The sequence below is a fragment of the Eptatretus burgeri genome, chromosome 9 (assembly GCF_056783735.1).
Source record: "Eptatretus burgeri isolate ZD-2024b chromosome 9, Ebu_testis_v1, whole genome shotgun sequence".
NCBI classification, from domain to species: domain Eukaryota; kingdom Metazoa; phylum Chordata; class Myxini; order Myxiniformes; family Myxinidae; genus Eptatretus; species Eptatretus burgeri.
In genome coordinates this window covers 5,708,176-5,731,424 of record NC_140969.1, presented here as the reverse complement: position 1 = coordinate 5,731,424, position 23,249 = coordinate 5,708,176, and the positions used below count along the sequence as shown (strand labels likewise).

General features: G+C 43.9%; 1 protein-coding gene and 1 long non-coding RNA gene across 3 annotated transcripts in view; both read right to left on the bottom strand.

Moving 5' to 3' along the window:
• Nucleotides 1–10,179, bottom strand: part of LOC147019459 (uncharacterized) — a 35,920-nt gene extending 25,741 nt beyond the window's left edge. Inside the window, exon 1 of the long non-coding RNA XR_015061419.1 lies at nucleotides 7,525–10,179. This is a non-coding gene — a long non-coding RNA (uncharacterized LOC147019459). The remainder of the gene's footprint in view (nucleotides 1–7,524) is intronic.
• A 696-nt stretch (nucleotides 10,180–10,875) lies between these two features.
• The window catches only part of EXOC4 (exocyst complex component 4), a 324,065-nt gene continuing 311,691 nt past the window's right edge, over nucleotides 10,876–23,249 (bottom strand). Inside the window, exons 13-17 of one of the 2 annotated variants that reach the window (XM_085893972.1) lie at nucleotides 18,759–18,937; nucleotides 17,159–17,282; nucleotides 15,868–16,046; nucleotides 13,320–13,479; nucleotides 10,876–11,440 (exon numbers count right to left, since the gene is read on the bottom strand). In XM_085893972.1, coding sequence (XP_085750098.1) covers nucleotides 11,203–11,440; nucleotides 13,320–13,479; nucleotides 15,868–16,046; nucleotides 17,159–17,282; nucleotides 18,759–18,937 — 880 coding nt within the window. In that variant the 3' untranslated portion in view covers nucleotides 10,876–11,202. Of the gene's footprint in view, nucleotides 11,441–13,319; nucleotides 13,480–15,867; nucleotides 16,047–17,158; nucleotides 17,283–17,308; nucleotides 17,558–18,758; nucleotides 18,938–23,249 lie in introns of those variants that run through there. The other variant, XM_085893973.1, reaches the window with a different exon arrangement.

The window sequence follows — 23,249 nt, the reverse complement described above, 5'->3', positions numbered from 1 at the left end:
TTTGCTGTTAAAAGCAGTAACAGCAAGTTAAAACAACTAAAAGCAGCAAGTGAATATAATTGAGAATACATGAATATAATTAATTGTATTTCTTCCACAGGGGGCTTATAAAGTTCAAAGAAACAAGAAAGGTGACATCTACTGTATATGGATGATTTAAAACCCTTTGCATCGAATGATGATAAATTGGCTTAACAGATATTAGAGAAACAGTAATCCGATGACATCCAAATGGAATTTGGCCAAGATTAGGCATTTTGGAGCATCTTGCAATCCACGAGGCCTGGCAATCCAAGGCAGAGATTTTGTTTGTGGCAGAGTGAGTTTTTCGGGAGACTTTGACAGTTTCTCAGTCTACACATGCATAAATGGTATTCAACAGCTTGTGGTGTATTGCTTTTATTTGATCCTTAAAATTTTTATTTATTTATTATAGCATGGGCACAATAACGAAGAGACCATGTCGCTTCCTCCCATTAGAATCATGGAAATTTCTCAGGCCATTATTATGCAAGGCTGTCTGTCAAAATTGATTATGAGAGAAAGAACGAAGAAGTACAATTCAGCGATTTTGAGATCTTCCAATTTGGTACTTTAACGATGCATTCTGGCATCGTTATCAGTCTTGTTAATTATGAAAACGCTTGACAATAAAAGGCATGGCTTTTACAGGCTTGACTTCACTATATGGAAGATTTTCAGCATATCATTTTGTACAATTTGATGGGGCAGCCATTTTTTTCCATGCCATTTCTACATATGGAGTACGACCGTACTCCATGATTCGATGTGAAAGTTTCTGTTGAGATAAGTTAAGGAGTGAGCTTTAGTTTTACTGCCACGTCTCTGCTGACGTTACCCTTGTCAGTTAACATAAATGTGAGGGTTAGGATTGCAATAACAGCACTGCAGAGATGTGAAGGCGTTAGCATTAAATAATTTCTGAGATTTACCTTACGAGTTTGCAATGGGATTAATGTTAAAACACTCAATTTGTAAGTCCCACTTTATTCGCTTCTTCATTTGATTCCATAGCATTTACTGCCTTCAGTTATGTAAATTCACTTTTCTCTTTGGGGCCACCTGTGTATTACATAAGGAAATGTGGCACAAGGTTTTCACTCCCCCCACCCCCACTTGTCGTTGTTTCAAAAATAGGTATATCGTTTGAAAGAAACAAGGGATTAAAAACTCAAGACAAGTATCACCCTTCCATTTATAGAAATATATGGGTAGAAATGAAAGATCAAGCTTATGAGGGGAATGTTAATACCATCATTTTAATACAAATCTTAATGATGTAGAAAGGCCACTTTATTTGGAGTCAAACCTCTCGTAATGGCCAACATCATTTCATATCTTTTGAAAGAAACAAGGGATTAAAAACTCAAGACAAGTATCACCGTTCCATTTATAGAAATATATGGGTAGAAATGAAAGATCAAGCTTATGAGGGGAATGTTAATACCATCATTTTAATACAAATCTTAATGATGTAGAAAGGTCACTTTATTTGGAGTCAAACCTCTCGTAATGGCCAACATCATTTCCAATCCATCACAACAAAAATCATGAAACATTTATATCTGATTTAAAGCCACAGTATCCAAAAAAGGATATTTCAGATCATCAAATTACTGATAAAATCTCGGTATTTGAGGTTAAGGTACTGTTTTTCAAATGACAATCTGCATTGAAGATAGATATATGACAAGCTCTCAGATAATGAAATAGATATGTGAAAAATTCTAAGATTATATGAAATAGATACATGACAAACTCTCAGATAATGAAATAGATATATGACAAATTCTAAGATTATATGAAATAGATATATGACAAACTCTCAGATAATGAAATAGATATATGACAAATTCTAAGATTATATGAAAAAGATATATGACAAATTCTAAGATTATATGAAATAGATACATGACAAACTCAGATAATGAAATAGATATATGACAAATTCTAAGATTATATGAAATAGATATATGACAAATTCTAAGATTATATGAAATAGATATATGACAAATTCTAAGATTATATGAAATAGATATATGACAAATTCTAAGATTATATGAAATAGATATATGACAAATTCTAAGATTATATGAAATAGATACATGACAAATTCTAAGATTAAATGAAATAGATATATGACAAATTCTAAGATTATATGAAATAGATATATGACAAATTCGAAGATTATAAGAAATAGAGAAATGACAAAATAAGACGACGAATGCGCAGTTGAAGGAGTATAAGGAATCGGTTTTAACATTAGTAGAATATTCGTTGACTTAAATATTTAGATAAAACACTATCAACATCAAGTTATATAGCTCTTCCAAAATAAATAAAAGATTGAAAAGAAAAGCTGCAATAATAAAAATAATAAATAGTGATACTAAATGCTTATGGTCAGTTCCTGCACTTGTTCCTCCTGCCGATGATCATGTTGAAAGACAAAGTTAATACCCTCATTATGAAAATTACTCAGAAATGGACAGAATAAATATATCCTGTAAATATGTAAGATATAAGTTTGAAAACAAAAATAATTTGTTGTTAAATGTGTATTGCCTAATGGATTGAAATGAAGTTATGGTATTGAGAATTTGAAATTAAAATGTTGAGGAAAATAAACATATTGACAGTCTGAAAGATTCTTTTCAGGGAAATCTCATTCAATGCTGATATCAAAAAAAGCTTTCTTAATTAGTTCACAAAAGTGTAAAACAAACCAAGATACATTTTTGTGGAATAAGTCTAAAGACATTTCTTAATGAGCAAAGATGAGAAGAATATGAAGAAAATTGTTTCAATAACAAATAGAAAATTGTTTCAATAACTAAAATAGAAATGGCTGAAAAACACGACATTAATCAAATTCAAAAGCTATAATGAAGAGATTAAACATACATTTGCAAAATACACAAACTTGGAGTGTACTCTCGAAAAGATATCGACATGCTCTCAAAACCCAGAAACTCCCTATCAAATTTACAATACATTTATCAGTCCATCTCTCCATCACATATCGTGAGATTGTCATCTCACGAGAAAGTGAAATAAATTTCAAAGTTATATAATTTAAACGTCTGTGTGTAAACATACATACATACATACATATATATATATATATATATATATATATATATATATATATATATATATATATATATATATATATATATATATAGTTGCAGTTCTAAAAAACTGCATGCCTCTAAGTCAATGGCACCCAACATACAGTGATCCCCAGGTTGGCAGTGTATTGCGTGGGTCTCATCGGTAGGTCTATTAACTATCTCTTATTCTGATTTCTACTCCAACCCTTTCGTTTTAGCCACGGTACAAAACAAGCAAGCAAGCACACACACCATTCAATATGTGATTGAATAGCAAGCACACACACCATTCAATATGCGATTGAATAGCAAGCACACTACGATGTCTTCCGTATCTTGGAATCATCACAAGCCACTACGTACTACACCGCAAGGGCATCGCGCACCATTATTTCATTCAAATCTGCGCCAATTTCCAACCGGCATCCAACCTTGCCTCACACCTCGCTCACCAAACCTCACCACTTCAACCACAAACACCTCCCGCACATTGGAAAAATATTCCCGCACCCCCTCGTAGCACAACATCGCTACAATTTGCCACTATACAGAGAAGTACTGCACGACTTGGACCACGCAATGTGGGGCCGAGCAACTGACGTAAACAGCTCAACTGCATCTCACAGTGATACTGTCCTTAGTGGGCACGCAGAATTGAAACAACTCTCGTCCAGTCGCCAGACCCCAACAAGGCAGAAGCGGTGAGGAGAGGTCGCAGGAAGGGCGATCCGGAAGTTCGGTACGGGGCCCGAGTGTGCATTTTGGCTCATGAGAGGGGGCCCCATGGGTGGTGGGGGAAGTCCGTTGCCGTTCGCCATTCAGACTGCACTCGGAGCACGTTCAGGGCCGGGGTGTCGGCTCAAAGAGCATGCCCTGTGTTGAGTGGGGAGCTCTGGGCTGTGTCGAGCCGGATGGGCGACTGAGACAGTTTCCTGCCCCGGGAGCCTGGCAGGGCGTGGCTCGGGCTGCTGTGGTCCAATTGAGAAGCAGGATTTGTGTTACAGCACATCACTTTCTGGTCATGATCACACCCTTTGCCCGTGGCTTGTAAAAGGCAGAGCCGTTCGCCCTCTTCTCTGCTCCTCTCCGCTCTTCGTTGTCTCCCCTTCGCTTGCTGTTGATGTGTGATTGCCAGGACGTGCTTCTCCCTGAGGGCCTGGTCCGGGGCCACTGCTGAGATTCCCGGCCAGGCTGTTCGCGTTCGCCACCCCCGTGCAGCTCGGCGGACCAGTGCAGAGTGCACCTTGCCATGAACTCCAGTAAAGTGACGCAGCCAGAGATAACGCACCACATCTCAAGGTGGGAACGCTCAGGCAGAGCGTCCCACAGAGGTACACACAAACAGACCTATACACGCCAAGGTTAAAGATCTTTCGTCTCATGCATCTTCTCTCCTCTCTCTCTATCCACCCCTCTATCCCATCTCCTTTGGACGCACAAAAGAGCATCATTACTGACTCACAATCACATTTTCCTCTTGCACACCACACCCACCCCCTCCCACATTGCACTACACCACACCTCCCACTCCCACACCCTAAACACCACCAGTATTCCTCCCTCCTACCTCTTCCTAAGCATACTGGGTTACATTGGTCTGTCGACCGTGCCAGGTATTTGGAGGCCGTTTATCCTCACCATCTCTTTTTCTCTCTGGGCTATATCTAATTTTCCTCGTGTGTGTGTGTGTGTGTGTGTGTGTGTGTGTGTGTGTGCGTGCGTGCGTGCGTGCGTGCGTGCGTGCGTGTGTGTGTGTGTGCGCGTGTGTGTGCGTGTGTGAAGGCGCCTGTCCTAGTTTAAGTTTCCATTGTATAAGTTATAATGGGATAAGTCTGCTCTGTCTGCTTTTGTAAATTGCTTGCCTTTTGCGGTATCCCACGGATTCCTTGCTATCCCCTGCTGTACATACGAATATACCCAATTCACTGTGTCACATACCTTTCCTCACCATTGTAAATAAATGCTTGTATAGAAATGTTCCCATATCGTTTTGTCTTTTCCTTCATTGCTCCAGCATGGTTCGCACTCTCGTCTCACCAGGGCATTATCACCCAACAATCTGTTCCCCAGCCGGTTCGTTCTTGGCAGTTACACTCGGCTGCATCTGATCTGGTAAGGTTATCCGGTTTGAGCAAGTGCATACCGAGGGCATATCTCCCAGTAATTAAATCATGTGACCTTTAGGTAAACAGAATCAGATGGAGGACCCTAAGTCACGTGGTCGAGATATTGGCATTCACGGTCGATTAGCGACCCACTGTGTCACAGTTATTCATGTGCGACGGCCTGCGATTCTGGAGAGTCTGGCGGGAACCCACGGTATCTCAACCCTCACGGTCTTCCTCGCCCCCGACCCCGGGTCCACAACTATATACCATGAAGAAGATAATTAATATCGGATCATTTATTAACACAATTAGGCTATTCACACTCACTTGAATTTCAGTGGCACTTTTCTCATAAGGGTGGGAATTGGGACGTTATTTCAACTCTCACCACCCCGGCAACATATTAATGAGGTAATGAAGAAATGGCAGGATAGCCTTGAGGTAGGCACACTCACCTCGAAGCTATCTTGCCTGAATTTGAATATCAGCACACTCATAAATCGTCGTCCCGGTGTTTCACAGGAAGGGTGATTAATTAATGCATGCATCGTCCCTCAAACGGATCTTAAACTTGGCATCCCGTCAGCTGGGATTAGTTGGTGGATGGTAAAGATCAAACATTGTCCTTCGCAAAGAGTCGGCGAGCTATCACCGGGAACATGGCAAAATTCTTAATTCCTGCCCTGACTTCCTGAGTTGGAGTGGGGAGCCAACCAGGATTGGAGCCCAGCAACTGCTTCAGAAACACTAACGCTCTGCAAAGGACATTGTACATGGTGATTATGTTCGGATTAGTGGTGAATGTGAAAAAAAAGCCTTTTTATAGCCATTTTCCCCTGCTGAGCAGGGGTGAGCTTTTTGTGGGCTCCATGCAATCATGGTTCCCTTCTTGAGGCAATGTTTTTATGGCCGGATGCCCTTCCCAACGCCAACCCTGGTCGCCTCTTACGACGCACAGGGATATGGTACACCTATTCTAACCGGGGATACACCGGGACCAGTACACTAGTACTCATTTCGCCGACCTCGGAAGGATGACAGGCTGAGTCAACCCCCTGGTGTTAATTCAGTGGAAAACGGGGCTCAAACTCAGGACCCGAGGATCCCAAGCCAGCCACCCTAACCACTAAGCCAACACCAAGCTTAGCGGTGATGAGTGTTAGGGAAGAAATAATCTGTGATGATGTAAGAATTCTGTCTTGCTTTGAAGAGTGGGAAGGAAGAGGAAGGGAAGGACAGAATGTTAGGGTGGGGGGGGGATGAGGTGACAGAGCTGGGATAGAGTTGAGGACTTGTGGTTGGGGGGGGGGCTGAGGACTTTGGTGGAGGAGAGGCTGAGTGTCATGGCAGGGGTCTTGCCGCTTTGGGGGAGGGTTGAGGAGTTGTGGTTTGGATGAGTGCGGAGAAGAGTTGAGGAGTTGTGGTTTGGATGAGTGGGGAGAAGAGTTAAGGAGTTGACGTTTTGGGGGTGGGGGAGCACAGAATTGAGGACTTTGGGTGGGAGGGGGTTTATTTTGTCAAGCACCATATTTAGGCAGCACATAGCTAGACAATATTAAATTCACTTGATATTTAACTGTGCTTTGCATAAAATAGAGGATGCCAACCTCGGTGTTGTAATGGTTAAAGCGTCCGCTCTGAGACTAGGTGGTCGGTGGTTTAAACCTCAGCCACGTCATACCGACTTAAAATGGTACGTGCTGTTTCCTTGCTTGAGGCTGAGCATTTAAAAAAAGATAGAGCACGGACAAACAACCATAAGTTGAGAAAAATAGAGCGCAGGCTTTGCTGGGACTAATGGCCTTTCTACTGTGTTGAAGTTGCTCGTCAGGGAACTCGTATTTTTGGTCACATTTTACATTGTGCAGAATTTCCATGGGTACCAACGAGTATGAAATAATATCAGAAACGGAACATACTCTCCTGTGAATTACATTGTAAAATGAAGTCTTCCGTCACTGAAGAACATGAAAAGAAAGAGCATAGACTCAGTAAAAATAGCAAGCGAGCTAGAAACGCCTTAGAACCTCAGAGTCATTATTTACATTTTATAAATTAAGTATTTTTTGATGTTGAGCATCATCAGTATTGTGGAGCCGAAAGTATTGAAGCAAATCATCCATTATGTTCATTTTACCAACGCTGGCTAAAGGAAAATATGATTACAAACTGTAAAGCTACAATACAGTGGGATAATTGGTCTGATTGTTTATTAAAGAATAAAAAATATATAAATTTTACAAAAGAATACAAGAAAGAATAAAATCATGTTTCTGGCCCACCTGCAAAAATCCGTTGGCAAGCTCTGCTGGTTCAGTTGTCCGAGATTTTAATGTCCCATGTTGCCAGCTGAGACAACACATTGGCGAGTGGTCCAGAAACCACCTATTCCTATTTCCCGCCAATCTGTGAAAATTGTAAACCAAAGAAATAGTAAAATAAAAATTAGCTTCTGCATTTTTTTTTCTTCACATCCAAATGTGGCTTTCACATGAACTTGACTCACTTCGTCTTCATAGTGTGAATTCTTGCCACAAAAGTCTGGTTCCAAACTGGTGGGAAAGTGGTTTACAAAATGGCGTCGAAGCAAATGGTTGTATCTCATGCTCCACAACAAAGTCCATGATAATAGCACATGAGCAATCCTGTGGGCCCAAGACACACTTTTTCATAACTGCCCATCTTTCTTGGGCTTTCCGTTTCTCTTCCATCTTCGCGAGCCTTCCTATCTCTCCATCCTGCCACAGTTTTTCTTGTACATTTCACATATAAGAAGAAAATGTCTTAACTGGTGAGCTAACGATTAGCACTGAATGGTAAGTAGGATAAGAGGGCAGAAAAAGTATTTACAGGAAAGGCGTATTGACGTCACTTGCCAGGAGCCAATAATCACAGTGCATATATCCTCGCACAGCCAATCAACAGCGTCGCGCGACTTTTCGCCGAGCCGTGCGAAGTGTACTTCTTGCTCGCTATATCTGGGAATTTATGGATGTGAATAATGAAAACGTTTTTTCCAAATCAAATTATTCTTTGACTCCGCACTGCCTGGGTTCGTGACAATTGATATGGAACCATTTTCAACTTTATGAGACCAATGGTTTCGGAGGAGATGCTAAACTGACACACAGACAATGGATCTTATGAGACAAGATAGTCAACACACCATGAATGAGTGATTACTTTTAACGAGACTGCAGAAGTTGTCAAAAAGACTTTGTTAAACTTCCACCAGATATCAGGTTTGCTACGAGGGTTTGACCGTGTTTATGAGTTGTCTGTGTTTAATTTCTTTACCATGTGTGCATACTTAGCCCTGATCATCTAAACAACTTTTTACTTTCATGTTTTCATGAAGGACATCTTGTAAAGAAACATCAACTCGAACGTAAAATGATTAATGTGTTCTTAAAAGTGGGCGGTCAGGTGTCGGTGCTTTTCATAAAGAAGAGACAAATCTCTGTTGGTACTTGCCCGGTCCAAATTATGGTGGTTGAGCAGTGTTCCTGCAATGGAGAAGACAGGCATTGGAGGTGGAGAGGGGAGATATGACATCGGATGGGGGCGTGAGGAGGGAGGGGCGGAGAGGAAGAGGAAGGGCTCAATTGACCTGCACAGGGAATAAATAACAATACCACCAAAACCACCATCAAGAAGCATTGCTGTCTACTTTAAATTTCTTGCTTCCTGCTTTGAGTAGATTCTTTGCAACTTGCAATAAATTAGGAACATATTGCAATGCTCGGTGGAAAACACACATCAACCATGCAAATGGCAAACTCGATGAAGGGAGGAAAGGAAAGAAAAAAAAAAAAGGATGAAACAAAAATCATAATGCAAAGCCATTAATCACAGGGAGTTCAAATGGCTTTGAAATTCGAGTGGATTAATTTTCCACTTCAGAAACATATTAGACATGCAAAGACTTCCTACAAGAATAAACCAAAAAACCCAGAAACAGCTCAAGTCGACAACATCAACGAAGGAATGAATCACGTCAAAAGTGTGACGTGCCACATCAGCAGCAAGCTGGAGATACAGGAGCAGCATTTGCCTCAAAGTTGAGGCCTGCCCATTGCCATGACAAACGGAGAGAGTGACATAAATGATTTCCCCGTACTCTGGCGGCGGGTGGTAGCTAACGAGAATCTTTAAGCAATCCCACAAACGACCAATTCCTTTAAATGGCCAAAGTGATGGGATATGACACGTAACAGTGACACGTCATTATGGCGCTTCACCATAATATAGTCAACGATAAAGTGAAGATTAAATCATTATCCCTCATTAATTGCCCACTAAACGACTCCGCTGCAATTTGGTCAATGTCAATTTGGTAAATAAACGGATTTGTCACGTGTTTCGTAAAGCAAAAAACAAGAAAAAGAAGAAGAACAAAATACCACAACAATGTCTAATTGTGCTCAAGGTAATGTAACGCCATCACTAAACGAGACTAAGTTAAGGTTACTTCAATGAAATAAAGATGAGATGAAGTTTTAATTAAAGCTCAGAGCCCTTTTGGAAATTTAGCAACAGTGTTAAATTTCCCTGAAGCAATTTTCTGATAAGGTTAATGCTTTTCATACACCAATTTAATAAGCAAAGCGTTCGCCTTTATTTCGGCTTTGCTTCATTAAAATAAAACGCTGTGCATGCTATAAACGCCGACACCAATTTTGTGCTCCCAGAATGCGCTTCCTTCTAAAATCACGGTTCTCTGCCCACCGGCTTCACCATCCGGCACCTTTTTCCCCGTGCTCATCCGTCCTCCATCGTCCGATGTGATGCGCAACCTCTCGCTTCCTCATTCTACCCACATCTTCCAATGTTCTTTTTCTTCTCCGTGAACACCCACACAGGCAATTTTCACAGCACGAGAATAAGATATTGAACACAATGGTGCTGCAAACGATTTCTTTGCTTCTACCTTTTTGCTCCCCCCACCCCCCCTCCCATTTGATTCATCTCTGTACATCATGTGGTCAAATCTGTTTGAGGTTCGATATCAGGCTCTCTTTTAGTACGAGCAGCCGTTAGAGAGCAAGAAGTCAAGGTGGTCAACTTTCAACCTCACCTGTAAGGACAATGCAATTCAATGAGGGCAAAGGCTCAACAGGCTTCGAACTTGTACCAAAGATATGAAAGATTATTTAAACCACATGTTAATCCCTTCAAAATAATGTGGTACTCGATAATGCGGCACCGTGTGACACTGCCTCCACCGCTTTGGTTGGATGCAAGGAGCTTTAAAGCAAGCGGATCACTGCGGAGCTGTCCTGCAGAGTGTATGGAATGAAATAAGCCATCTTGCTAATGAGGATAAGCCTCTTGAAGTTGAGCTCAGCGCTGCGGGGTTGATGTTTTCAATTTTTGGTTTAACTCGGCACCAGTTTGGTTGCCAGAAGGCAAACTCTATTTTTGAACAAAACACAAAGTGAACTCCATTCATTGCAGATGGCTGCGCAGCTGCAGCATCATATTGGCACAGCAGAGAGACAGACAGAATGAACCCACAGCTAAATATAGTAAACGAATAGATCCGCACCTTCACTTTTTGATTCCAAAAGAAACGTGTCAAAACGTAGAAAAAAAATATATCCCCCCCAAAAAAAACAAAGAAGACAAAGGACAACAGCCAAGTTTGTTATATTTAGGAATACCAGCATGATGAGAAGTTGTCAGTGACAAAATATTTGTATGTTTGAAGAAGAAAAAAAAAAAGAAGAAAAAAAAAGTGCAAACCCACTGGGTATTTTCTTGCAGGGTTGGGAATGATCCATTATAGAGATGTTTCAATTATAAACAGGATTATCGAAGTTAACAAATCATGATCGCCGATGATGCATCTTTCCAAAGGGTAGTTACACATGGGAACAGCAGGTGGATGCGCACGAAGAGAAGGCTCATTCGCAGAGCGGATTTTTTGTCTTTAGCACGAAGGTAACATGGCGTCCGTCTCACACAGTGGTTATCTTTTTGTCGCGAGCAGCTTGTTTGATGGCGTTTTGTTCCCGCAGAATCTCCTTCAGCCTCTGCATGCGCACGTTCTGCGTCGCCTGGTCTCCGGTGCCAGGTTGGCTGCGATGCAGCAGCGCGAGTGCGTTGGTGTAGTCCAGCTCCGAGTAGCGTATGCCTTGATCAACTAGGACATGGAGGAGCTCATCGGGCGTTGTGTACATCATCTCATAGTACTGACTGCAAAATGACAAATAAGGATTGGAAATTTTCGAGAAAACAATCAAACCTCATTCTTCAAAGCCTTCAATCTCATCACAATGAACTGAACCGAGTCGGTGCTATCGCCGATTTTAGTACAAAATTACAATATGGTGTGAAAGTGCATCGAGTATCTGTATCCTCGTAAAGTGGAATTTTTCTTTGTGAGATTCGAAGAATGTGGGGGACACGCAACTGGGAAAAGAGAAGACAGATGGAATGAGAAAAGAAACAACATGAGGCCTCCGGCGCAGCTCGTTTTTTTTTGTGTCACGGAACTTTGAAGTGGTACTCGAGCTGATTTCGGTGACGGTAGCCTTGGCAGACGCTCTGCGGTTTACAAAGATCCATGATTGAATGAAGTTGCAAGTGGGGTCAAAAGTTGGGCTGGAACTTGTATTGTGGAACAAAACGAAATGTTTCATTCGATTTTAAATATCGGTAAAGATGGAAAACTGGATAGGGCTTGGAAATGGTAAAAAAACAAAACAACAAAAAAACAGCGTTGGAGAATCATGTGACAAATGAGCTTCACAAGCTTGGCCTACCACGTCCAACGAAAATAAAAGAAAAATGCGACTCATCATTCTATGTTGCGGTAGTCGATTCCGTGACCCAGAGTGCTTCCCATTTTGTGACACAACTTTGCTCCCTTTTTGCCCTCGTGACATTCTCGCGCTATCCCATCCTCTGTTCCGCACTGACCCGAGGTCTGTGTTTACGCCATGAAACTCAGGAATCTGTCAATGAGGCCCTCACAACTCCTCCTGCTTCCCAACTTTTTCATTCCCTTCCGTATGGCTTCCTATTCCCAATTCACCCTCACATATGCCGCTATCCCCTGATTGCCCTACCTTCCCATCTGTTTCTCCACCCCCCACATTAATAACCCAAAACTCCTGCGCACACATACCCTTCCCCGTTCTCTTACTGTGCGTCCCTCAAATACCTTTCAACTTCGGATGATGAAGCATCCTCTGATATTCCTTGTTTAATGGCAACTTCTCTCACTGTGTTTCCAATTCATCTGCATCCCTCATCGGTTGCTCACTCTTACGCTTTGACAGACCCAACTACCTTGTTGGCAGTGACATCACCGTCAACGTCTGAAATACCCTCTCCTGCACAGACCCTGTTGCTCCACCAGAACCCTGACCCTACCTGGAGAGTATTGCTGGCTCCACATTTCTCTCAGCAATATTTCACTGAGAGTAATTTTCACCTCGTCTGTGGCAAACAAAATGGCCACCGTCCTCGACGATTTAGGGTTGGACCTCAAACTACTACTCAAGGTGTTGCAGCCAAGTCCTTCAATGAAATTTCAGGCCTTCGATGTCATGTTCCTCCTGCTCTCATGCATTTACCAAATATCCATGACTTGTTACTCTTCCAAGTTATAAGAGTAATACTCACCTTCTTTATTTCAACCCCCAGCCCCCCTGCCCCCCTTTTATCTCCACTCCGCAGTCTCATCTTTTCCTCGACAGTGTTCCTTTTGCTTTTACCCCTTCTCCTTTTACAATGGTGGATCTGTTATTGTCCATCCCTTTTCCCATTTGCCCCATTATCAGTTCATTGACCGTTCATTGTGCCCGTTAACTCAGCTCTTCCATGAACCTCGCTCGACGTGTGTATTAAAAAACATAAAAAGGATCATGTGCATCAACAGGCCCTGACATCTAACTCTTCTCTCGAGACCATGGATAACCATTTGCTGCTAGGTATAATGGTAAATACATTCCTTCTAATGGTGATATATTCTCACTTAGAAATTAATTGCCACACACTTAGGAACAAAACCGATTATCAATTTTCCTGCTGTTGCAAAAATGAAATGGGAAAGTTGACAGAAACATACCGGGCGATGTCCAGGTCCGCTTCCCGAGACATGGTGATGTTTGTGAGGTTTTGCTGCAGCACAAAAATGTTGCGGCACATCTTCTTGATGCCCGATTCGCTGATGCGCTTGAAATGTTGTGCTCCATTGATGAGGATCGAGGCAATAAGATGGCCCAATCCTGTGCACATCGAGACAAAGCCACAAATGAGGATGCAGAATCCCCAAAAAGCAGCTCAGCCAATCAAATGTAGTGTATCTTGACGAAGCATCGGTGCTGCCAAGAAAAAGAAAAGATCTTTGGCAAACGTCATGCGAGGAGGTTTGTCGTTGCCTTCCCAGCAGTCATTCGTGGCAGGTATTTGGAATTTATTCAGGGTGGCAGCGATAACTCGCCGACTCTTTACGAAAGACACCTGCGGGAACTTTAATGTCCACCAACAACCAATGCTGGCAGACGGGTCCTCTGGCCTAATGTCCTGATGGACGACACACACACATTGATGACCCGCCCTGCATGGCAAACACCAGGATGACAGTTTATAGCTGGGTCGGGATTCAAAGCCAGGCTAGACACAGCTCAGAGGCAAGTGTGCATACCTCTAGGCTATCCTGACAGCCTTAAAATAGAATAATTTAGCCATTGAAAAATAATTTATCATCAGCCCAAATAAACTGTGAAGACACTTAAATTATGCCAAACATGATTGGTCAGATGTCAAAAAAAGCTGAAAAGTTCTGATCACACCCAGCAGGAAGTTTGGGGTTATTGGAGGGGATGCTGAAACAGGATGCACGTGTGGCAGGTAACCCTTGTTGGTCAGGACCTTTGCAGAAGGTCTGATGCGGCACAGGGGTTCACAGTCATCATTCCAGTTCATCTTTTATATGCAGCAAAAGGCTGCGGAGTGGTGTCATTGGATGAGGGCGTGCCTGTGCCGCTAATACAGTGCTCTCTGGAGGTTAAGGCAGGAATTTGTAATTTGTTCATGGTGCCAGTGATAGCTCGCCGACTCTTCACGAAGGAAACTGTGAGATCTTTAACTTCCTCCAACGAATGCTGGCAGATGGGACACCCAGTTTAACGTTCATCAGTGAAGAGGTACTATTCAAAAATAATCCTTCATGGGATGACAAGAACACTTCAGGGAAGTCCACTCCATGCTGATGACAGCCAGTAATCCAGAAACGCACCAGTGGACCCACTACCTTCCAAAGGGGTGGGCTTTTATTGCCAAACGAGGCTTCTAAAGTACACGTAGGCTGACTGATAATGGAGTAGCAACGTAGCAGCCGGCAATGCCTTCCATCGTGGACGGTTTTGTGTCTTTCAGACTGCCCAAGACAGAAGTTCCATTTCAACTTGTGCATACATACACATCAGACATGAACATTGAACATAGTTTCACATTCATTTCATCCATTCTTGCAAATTCCATTCAAGCTTTCAAGAGGAAGGGGAGGGATATATGCCTGGTGTTGGCTTAATGGTTGGGGTGGTTGGCTTGGAATCCTAAGATCCTGAGTTCAAATCCCACTCGGCTGTAAAATTAATACCAGGTGGGGTTGACGCTGCCTGTCATCCTTCCGAGGTTGGCAAAATGAGTGCCAGCTTGCTGGTATCCTGTGTCGGAGTGGCGGCCCGTCCAGGATTGTGCCCAATAGCCAAGGAGACTGCTGAGGCAGCACTAACGCTCTGCACAGAGTATGGTCCCAATGGATGGATGAATGGGAGGGATATGGGGGATGGGTGGACAGAGGTAGAACTATATTTGTTCTATCCTCTCAGCCCAAAAATTCTCAGAAATCTCAGAATAAATTTGTGTAAGCAATAATTTAGAGAGATATTGTGAAGGACTTTGAGACTGAATAACAAAGGGAGGGAAAGGGGGGAGGGAAGGGGGTGGGAGGGGGGGTAAAGGGGAAGGGGGGAGGGAGGCCAATTTATCAATAATGCTTGTGATATGAAAAGGGATCCTTGTCCTTCCATCTCTTCACACATTTGAAAATCTCAGTGCTGCAGCCAACAGGAGCTCCCCTGAGATTAAAAAGAGAAGAGAAAAGAAAAGGAATAGCTGAGGGATGTTTACCAGAAATGGGCAGTGTGATGTGGTGGGAACAGATGGGGAAATGGAGAGCTATTTGAAGGACTGCTTATGGCAAGGCAAAGTGCAGCGACGTGGATGCTGCCTCAATACCGAACACTTTCGACCAGAAAGGAATCACGATACACAGAACAACAACGGTGAACCGGCTGAGTTTTCCATGACAACCTCACGGTGAAGATGGCCATCTGTAAGACTTCTCAAGGTTCAAATTATTCTCTTGACATGGCAGTGTTTTAACTCAGGGCCAAAACAATACACTATTGTCGACATAAAGGGTGGGAGGGTGGGTTTGGAGGGAATGTGGGGGATGAGGAGGAGGGGGTTGGGGGAGGTGGGGGTTGTCATGTGCCAAAAGGCAACCATTGACATTAACTGTGCCATCGGCCAAACATCACACGGGTATTATCAGGAAGTTTCATCATCAAACGTACAATCCACGATGTTCCGAAAAAGCCTCTTACCCTCAAAGATGTAGTGGAACTTGTGTGGTTGCAGATTGCTGCTCATAACCTCCTCCATTGCCGTTATATCCTTGTTGAGCTTCACAACAAGTGGATCATAATCCATGCTCTCCACATTTGCCACAATGGCATAATTGCCCTGCTTTGCCAGCGGTATGAGGTAGTAAAAGCAATGGACCCTGTGGCACAACACAAACAACTGGATGTAACGGAGGTGTGCTTCTCACGTCAATGCCTTATCAGGCTTACGAGAAAAGATTAGCATCACTCGATGGCTAAATCATGGAAGAGGTCAAGTTCTTCGAGTCGGTACAAACTTAACTGTGCCCTCGGGTGTTCCACCCAAGGTCAACCTCACACTACCACCACACCCTGTTCTTCTCCCTCCCCGAGCACATCAAACCTTGTGCACTTGCATTTATACGACGATACTTCCATTTTGGACTGAACTTTTGCTTCCAAAAGGCAGAGCAGAGTGATGGACGTCGGCAAACAATTACGTCGTGAACTTATCTTCATAATGCCGGTGACCAAAAGCTAATTACGCCATGCACTGGATGTGGCTCGACTTCTTCAAGAATTGTACACTGAAGGCGTGTCGAAGTTTTAACTCCAAGTGTATATCAAAAGCCAGAGGATAGTCCAAAAAGTAAATTAAGTATCGTTTTTGTCATAGACAAGCTCAGTGGTGAGTTTAAACCAAAAGCACAGGCCGGATATGAAGTAGTGCAAGACAATTCCAGGGTCATAAAGCTCCCTCGAAAGGTCATGGCCCCGTTTTCACATTACGAAGACTGAAACAGACATTGCCAGCACTCCACGCAAACAAAAGCATTGTTGCCTCCGCCACCGAAGGTGAGGGAGGTTATGTTTCCACCCCCATCTGTTTGTGTGCGGGATATCTCAAAAAGTTGTGGACGGATCCGGATGAAATTTGGTGGGCAGAAGAATTGATTCAATTTTCGTGAAGATCAAATCTGGATCTGGATCGGATTTTTTTTCTTTTCTTAAAAGTGATTCTTCACCATTGAGAGAGATGGGGCCAAAAGCGATATACAGCATGATATGTCAAAAAATGTATTGGGCCCGATACGTTCTCGTGGATCAGGCATTGCGGGGTGGAACTACGCGCTCCCCCGAGTGTTCCCTTCCAGTTCCTAACTCGGATTAACTCCAGTCACAAGTTGTTGTTGTAGTTCCCAGAGGCCAATGCATTTTTCATTGCTCAAAATCTCATTGTTGGATTATATACTTAAATGATTCGGCAGCCACAATGAATTTGCAAGCTTACCTTACTTCCAGGTGAAGTACCAGCAAGCAGCGGTCGGCCATCTCTTGGAAGTCTCGTGCTAGTCCAGTAAGCGTCTGCGTGATCTGTTCATTGACCGTTGCCTGCTCGTTTGGCAGCTCGGCACCTACCGGAAGAAGCAGCCAGGCCGTATACAGCATTACATTTGTCATGAAGTCTCGCTCGTTACCAGGAATACCTCCATCGATCGCCAAGCTCAGGATTCCACTGTAAATCTCGCGATAATAATCATTTTGTCAGCGATGGGTGACAAACAAAATACTTGAAGCAGAGTTCGGAAATATTTGGCCAAGACATTCTCTGCAGTGTTAGTGGTACGAGTACGACGCATCAGAAACATACCCGATTCCCAGACCAGGTAGATCTTCGTCGATTCAGATTCTGAATAACCAAGGGGCAACAAAAAAAAAAATAAAGAAAGAAATACATCGGGAGTTGGGGGGGGCAGGGGGGAGGGGGGACGATGTATTATTCATCTCATAAAAAGTTTGCTATTTTTCAGCTCTGTGGGGGAGTTTGCCATGCGTGAAGCCAAATGCTTTCGCTGCCACTCGTCCTTGTTCGGAGTGTGAATTTTAAAACCCATGCCCGGAATACACCCCGGCGATTAAACGTTCCACAGCCAGCATAGTAATTGGGCATGTGACCCTCTTGAGGCTAAGCTTGCCAGGCAATGGTTTTCGCAACGGATATCTCGGGAATGATGCCGTGCCTGCAGGAGTGGCATTTGAAGATTCATCATTTTTCTACCCCTCCTCCATCCACTCTGCCCTTCATCAAGCACCCTTTCTCCGACTGGCTGACATGTGGCCTGGACTCTCTGCTTTTAACTCTCACTAATTTCAAAGTGTTTTTTTTTTTTCAGGTATTTTCAAGTGGGAGACGAAGAGTGAGCAGGAAATAAAGCAGGCCATTTTCCAAAAAGGTCAGCGTGAACTTCGCCGCTGCTCATTTATTTTGAGAATCATCTGCGCTGCTCCCGCGTTGTATTGATTACAAAAAAGGAAAAATAAATGCTTTGAGCGATGTCGTGTCAGGGAGAATAAATATGCAACAGCGTCAAGTGCGCAACATATGGCAATGGAAGTACAAGGACGTTTTAACGAGACGTTTTTAAAACAGATCAAGCTAGTTTATTGTTACACCAAGTAACCTAGTTATTTGTAACAAATCCACGTGCATGCCGACGCTAAATGGTTCTTGCTCTGGCATCATTTATTTCCTCAGTTGCCAACAAACATGGCCATTTTAGAATCAAGAACCAGTCTTGCAAGTGAAGGCGAGTGTCGCTCTGCATCGGCAGACAGGTCGAACTATAAATTAAATCAGCAGGATGTTGAGATTAAATACCAGAAATCTGTCAGGAGTATGGAGAAGCTCAAGTTTAAGGCATTCGGCCTTCGTCCGACGAAGGGTTAACGGCCGAAACATCAGCTTCTCCGAGCTTCCCGGCGGCGGTCAGCATACCTCAATCAACATTCTCTCGACTTCATCCATCACGTCCATTTTAGCCACGATTTGCACACACCAATCACATTCGATTACCTATCGGTGATTTCCATTCACCGAGGATCGTACTCACCCGGTTCGGAGAGCAGTCCCACAAAGTACGTCCGCAGGCGCGAGGCGAGCCATTCCAGGCTTTCGTGCAGATTGGCTAGAGACTTCAGCTCAGAGCAGTCTTGCAATATCGCCTGCTCAGGAATCGCCTGCTCCCAGAGGTTTCCAGTCAGCACCTCAGACTCCTTTGCATTTACGGCCCTAAGAGAGAACCAGAAGTGGATTATCGGTGCAGTCATGATGATTGGAGGCAAAAAAAAAGACCACGACTCGCAAGGCAAAACGAAAACCAAACGACCCAACAGGTTTGTATGTTTGTGTTAGACTGTGTGTGTGTGTGTGTGTGTGTGTGTGTGTGTGTGTGTGTGTGTGTGTGTGTGTGTGTGTGTATGTGTATGTGTGTGTATGAGACACCGATCAAACCAATCAATCCACCACAGCTTACACCAATCACGCCATCTGGCATGCTCTGGAGTACGACCGCCTTCCATTAAGCAGTACGATACCACGCTTCATCACGCGAATTCCGCTTGGCAGTGATTATAATTATTCATCCGTGGATTCTATTTTACAGAAATGTTCGATAACATTTCATTACAGGCTTTGCAACTGAGACCAAATTCCAGCATCTTCCAAATGTGGCAAATCATGTTACAGGCCCATAGATTAATGTTTCCGGATGAAATTGACAAATTTAATGACGTTATGCATAAATGAAACGTTTTGTTGCACGGATAACAAATGTGCATAGTCACAAAGCCGAAAACAATCCGTGACTGCAGGATTTCTCCATTTACTCAACGTCGTGCTTTACAAGCTGGTCCGAGTCGGCCCGAGTCGGCCCGAGTCAACGGCAATTCGCCAGACACGTTGGAATTTCTGTTATGGATCGATGACCAACATCATAGGAAAGGTCACATAGGAGATCTCACGGCTGCCGAAAGGCGAGTGGAAAAACACCCAAGATTGACGAAATGAGAAGAACTCGTCATTACTCATCAAATCAAAACTCCACCATGTAGATGAATCTGGTGATATCAATCAAGCAACGAAGATGAGCCAAAGAAATGCCCGACGTAATCTCCAACAACTCGTTTTCAAGGCGTATGTACGCCGCGAAGCCTCTTGCGATTAGTAGGAAACAGAATAACTTGACAAGTCTGGTCAAAGGAGAGGAGGCGTCGAGCAAGAAAGACACTTGAGCATTGCGGCATGCATTCTAATCCAATGACTGCAGGTTTCAGTCATTCCCAACAAAAGTACCCACATCATGGTCTTCTCGATGGGTGGGTTTGTGAGTAAACCTTGCGGAATGAAAGGCAACATCCACAAAAGGGCGGAAGGCGACCTAACTTTGCTGACGGCCAACTCGCTACACTGGTGGAGGAGTGGTGACACACCAGCGGAAACCTGTTCACCAAAACCTACAAATGAATTACAACACAGAGAACTACGACGATACCCTTTTGAATGTGGAGCCCCTGAGCAGGCCAACTGGGCTTGAAGCTACTGGGGGATGAAGGACGTGCTTTCAATTATTTGTGTTGTAATGACGCCTCACGCTTGAAGCCTACGTCGGACGGTGCACGGTCGAAGATGCGTGAAGAACGAAGCGTGGGAACCTTTAGCTGAGGATGCTGGAACGTCAGCGCACTTAATTATGATCGAGCACCTGAACATCTAAGGGCCACATCGAAAAACTACCGTTATGATGTCATTGCTCTTCGTGAAACTCAATTCTGACAGAAAGAATCATGCAATGGTCACATTGTGATGTCAGGCGGTGAAACGCACGACGCAGATGTTGGTATGTTGATGACCACACAGGCAAAAACACAGCTGCCTTGCCACCTATGACATCTCTCATCGAACTATGGCTGCTTGTTCTCGGTTGAGGAAATGTACCCTTCTGTTTGTCTTTGTCTCTGCCTATGCGCTGACATCTACTGCAGCGGATAACGTTATTGATGACTTCTCCGAGCAGATGCAAGACGCGATCGATTCCATTAAAAATAATTGTGACACACTTGTAGTGGCTGGTGACTTCAATGCAAAACTTGGAAACCAATGCGTTCCTCTCATCACGGGACCTCATGGTTATGGCGACAGAAATCCAAGAGGAGATGGGCTGGTTGAATTTAGCATGGGTAGCAACGTCACTGTCGCGCACTCCAAGTTTCCCAAACGATCTTCTCATCAGGTGACTTGGATCAGAAGGGCAAAAAACACAAGAAATGCCATTGATTACATTCTAATCGGCACAGAAGCGAAGAATCATCTGATCCGACTGATTGTCATTCCGACGATGCGTGCTTTGACACTGACCATCAGCTAATAATTTGCAACCTGAAGTGGAAGTTCAGTCGGCCTGCTGCTGTGTACATGGACTGCGATTTAAACGTCAAAATGTTGAAGCCCTAAAGTCGGAACGAACGTCTGAAGACTTTCGTTGACTGGTTAGATCCAGTGTTGCACAAGGTGACTCTCTTGAAGTCATCATGCATACCGTACACGATGCAACTCTTGAGACCTGCGGCACGCAAACGTCTCGGAGGAAACAGCCCAAGTTGGCTGAAACAACACTTAAACGAAATGAGCACAAGAGGCAGGCTGTAGGCACTCCAGAATTCACAGGTCTGAGGAATGAGGGCACACTCGCATAACAGAGAATCTTAACGAACGGATGGTGGCAAATATGAACACAATGAACCAAGCATACAGAGATCACGACTCCAGAACGCTCTTCAAAACTGCTGATGCTCTCCTTCAGAAACCCTGTGAAAATTTTACAAGTTTTTACCACAGTTAAAGGAATTGCCCCCTTCCCCCATCCAAATCCTCGATCTTTTCTACCCCCGATAATCCACCCAAGCCCACTTCCTTCATTTCTCCTGCTTTCCTTCCTGAAAATCCCTGTAATGTCCATCTTCTCTTCGCCATGTTCCCCGTCCCATCTCCATCCCTCTCCCTTCCACAGTTCACCTAATGTGTCTGTTCCCCACTGTTTTGTCCCTTCCACTCCCGCCCCTCTTGTCTCATGCCTCCTTGCTGTGAGTTGTGTGTTAGCTCTCATACGAGCCTCGACCAAGGTATACAAAAAAAAAAAAAAAATTGCCCTTCCCCTACCCAAGTTCCAACAAGCGTCCAAAATGTGAAATTTACGGATAACCCAAATTTCACCACGCTACTGTGGCATGTTTATGTACTATGTTTTACTCCTGCATATTTGTAGCCATGAATGTCCTTGTGATTGTGCCAAAACATTCACACCATGGATCAGTAGTCTAGTCTTCATCACTGTTATCAGCACAGAGTCCTCGAGGTCTACAACCTCTTCCTCGACATCAGCGGGCTGGTTGCTGCAGGTTCGCAACTTGCACATGTCAGTGCACTTCAGGCTATTGGGAAGGCACGTGCAGTCTGGGAGTTTGCACGACCGTCCACACTTGCAGGAAAGCAGTTGCAACACTGCATCCGGTGCTGGAGAACCCTGCATCCACTCGATGGCCAGCTTCCCGTCATCATCAGTGGTCCATCCACAACCCTTGGGACTTGGAACATAGGGTTGGCATCGCAGACAGCGCCTCCAAATCGCAGCCTGGTAGTTTGCACGGAGGACATGCATGATGAGGCAGTCTTCACATGGTGGAGGCTGACTGGACTCTATCTCTCCCCGTCTGGCACAGAAAAGTTGATGTCGGAGTTCATTGACTTTCGTGGTGTTGGAAGACGGCACGTACATGTGGCAGGTGACCTCTTGCAGCTTCTGAAAGAACTCGGTGGATACTTCCCATGAATGACCGAGCTGACTGAAGGCCTCTTGGTAGGTCTTATCCGACTTCATTTGCTTCAAGGCGCCCATCTTTCCCCGGCCTGCAAAGGCACTGACTGTATCACAACCGGAGAACACGTGCAGTCCAACCAGGGCATCACAGACACTGTCTCCCATCGATCGAGCAAGCTTGTAAATGTCTCGGAACTGTGTGCGGGTTTGCGTATCACACTTCTGATACACGGGGCATGGGATGTCCTATTGAAGGCAAGACACAGCACGAGGACATCTGTATCTTCGACAGTGATCACCACAGCCTTGTACCCAGCCTCCGCTGCATGCAGAAGCATTCGGGTGTCTGCTTCCTCCTGCGTGGACTTCAGCTCTGCCACTTCCTCCCAGTGGTCCTTGGTTTTTTTTTTTTTAATTTTCCCCCAAAACGTCAATATCTCAGAATGGTAAAATGGTAATGATGCAAAATACATACACTAAGCTGCTCTTCTGGAATGGTTATCACATATTGAAATAATCATATAGTCCCTACCAATAACTTAGTAGCCCTAAAGTTTGATTTCCTCAGATCGTACCGATATATGCCTGGGCCCATGGACTATGTGTGAAAATTACAGAACGCTTGCACTAATCAGCCAAGCAAGTAAAATCATTCTCAATGTGTGTCAATGCAGACTGGAAAGAACTGCCAGCATCGAAGTGAGAGACACCAAATGTGGCTTTGTACGT